At 53.4% G+C, this 2,327-nt stretch overlaps 1 protein-coding gene across 1 annotated transcript; it reads right to left on the reverse strand.

Moving 5' to 3' along the window:
* Positions 1 to 462: 462 nt before the first annotated feature.
* LOC101758554 lies at positions 463 to 1,629 on the reverse strand. The gene has a single exon (XM_004951377.4). It carries the CDS (start codon positions 1,544 to 1,546, stop codon positions 944 to 946), a length of 603 nt encoding a protein of 200 aa, XP_004951434.1. The 5' UTR covers positions 1,547 to 1,629; the 3' UTR covers positions 463 to 943.
* Positions 1,630 to 2,327: the final 698 nt, after the last annotated feature.

Here is a 2,327-nt window from a genome sequence, read left to right on the forward strand (position 1 = left end):
GCAATTAGTGGAGAACAATATTTTTGGTTGCTTAAATGTAAAGAAAGACGGAGAATAATTCGCTGCGATTAGATTCTGAAAGAACTTATGCTGAAACCAAAGCTCCTGATCTACTGGAGAGTTTGTTTTTTAGAGCATCATATCTACTGGTGACTCTATATAACCCACAAAAAAATGGTTCTTTCCAATTGAATCCAATTATCTGAAGGAAAAAAAAATATAATGGGGGCGCAAGAAAACTCCACACCACCAACTGCCAGTTCATGTTACGTGGTTGTAGTTCAAGAGGAAAGGAGTACAGAGGCGTTGCCCGGGAGAATCCGCAATGGGGTGACCACAGCCCATTGTCTGTACGTGTTTGCCTTTTTCAGAACACATTCAACAAGCAAGTGAGGTGCCGCTTCAATGAGTGGAGAAGATTAGAAAGAGACACTTCCCATCACCAGTTGAAAAACTTGGTCATTTGCATCAAGCCTAGAAATATATACATAAGTATATATCATAATATACATGTAGCAGTAGTAATTTACAAAAACTTATTCTATATATGTGTATAGTACCTAAATTACATGAACCAGAAACTGCTAGTAAGTAGCAAGTACACTGGAAAGGTGATATCTGTACAACACATGCTGGAGCATTCTCTTTGGAATCTGTCATCCCAACAACCAAGCCACCACCCACACCCTCTCTACCCTCCCTCCCAAAGAGGAGCTCCTCCACTGCTCATGCTATATACATGCCACCAAATCGATCGACCTCCTAAAAACTAAAATCAAATCCTAGCTCCAAGAACATAAAAGGTATCAAGAAACGCTCAACTCACAGGCAGTACACTCTGAACAGGATGATCGGCCGGTGGCTCGGCGGAGATCCGGCGATGGCGCGGCGGCGTGGTGAGATGATCGGCCGGTGGAAAGGACGACGACGGAGCGATCGATCATCACCACCAGCCGTACACCACGCGGGAGCACTTGCCCTTGATCCAGGTGACGCCGCGGCGCACCGACTCCCGGACCTTGCCCTCGACGTCGTAGGTCTTGTACATCACCAGCCGCTTCCTCCGCTGCAGCTCGGCGTCGTCCAGCGCCGCCGCCTTCTTGGCCGCCGGGACCGCGGTGGCGGTGTCGTCCAGCGCGGCGAAGGACGGGGTGTACCCGCGGAGGTTCACGGACCGGCGGTTGGCGGAGGTCCAGTTGGTGACGCTGCCGGAGCGCTTCAGCTGCCCGCCGCCGCCGCCGCCGTCGGCCGTGATGGTGGGCCCGTAGGAGGCCGCGTAGGACGCGCTGTAGGACCGCAGGTTCAGACCGGGGGTCGGGCGGGCGCCCCCGCCGCCGGCGGCAACGCTCTTGGTGCTCCCGCTCCGCTGCACCGGCGGCGGCGCCGGGCGCGCCCACGAGCTCACGCTCCGGGCGCGCTTCACCACCCTCGACGACGCCTGCGCCGCCGCCGGCCGCGCGTAGCTGGCGCTGTAGCTCCGGATATCCGCCGCGCCGCCGTACACGCTGCCCCTCTCCGCGCACGACACCGACCTCTCCATTGGCATCTTTCAATCTCCCTCTCTCTCCTTCTGCTTCTCTCCCTCGGCGAGCTCTGCTCTGCGACAAGCAAGCAATGGCGAGGCCGGTGGCGCGGGAGGGGGGCGCTTCTTATGGGCCAGCGGCGAGTGGTGTGTGGGGATGCTCGGATCCGCTGCGGGCGCTGTACCGTGAGGGCAGCTGTGGGGCGCTGAGCAACCCGTGCGGTTTTCTCGGCCGTTGGATCGACGGATTGACGGGTGGTGTTGATCCGTCCTTGGAAGCTGTCGGATATGGGAATTGACAGCTGAGATCGGGTGGGGGGAGCCGCGGCACAATTTTCTTCCTTGCATTTATCGTGAAATTAAGGCTGTCAATTTTGGGATAAAAGAGCTTGATGTGTGTGTCGTGGCTCAACAGCAATGGACAATAGGTTGATTGTGCTTCAAGCGCGAGATGTTTGCAACGGTTGGCCAGATCACTGATTGAGGGTGGCACAATTTTGTGCATCTTTCGATCATCGACCGTAATTGGCGACACACAAATCCATATCTAGTTCACTCGTGTTGTGTTGTCTTATAGTTGCGCTCAATTCCGACATTCACGGGAGGTGTCTTTCTTCTCTTAGTGATCTTTCAGCCTATTTGGTTGATTCACTCATTTGGTATGAGATTTGTTTTGCGGGTCAGAATACCCAAAAAGAATGTATCTCACTTGTCGAATGGTTAACAATGGAACGCCACCGAAGCAAATATGAAAACTTATAAAAAATTTGCAGGATTCAGGATCGTAAGGAGAAATTAAGATGCA

The sequence above is a fragment of the Setaria italica genome, chromosome I, assembly GCF_000263155.2.
Source record: "Setaria italica strain Yugu1 chromosome I, Setaria_italica_v2.0, whole genome shotgun sequence".
Lineage (NCBI taxonomy): Eukaryota > Viridiplantae > Streptophyta > Magnoliopsida > Poales > Poaceae > Setaria > Setaria italica.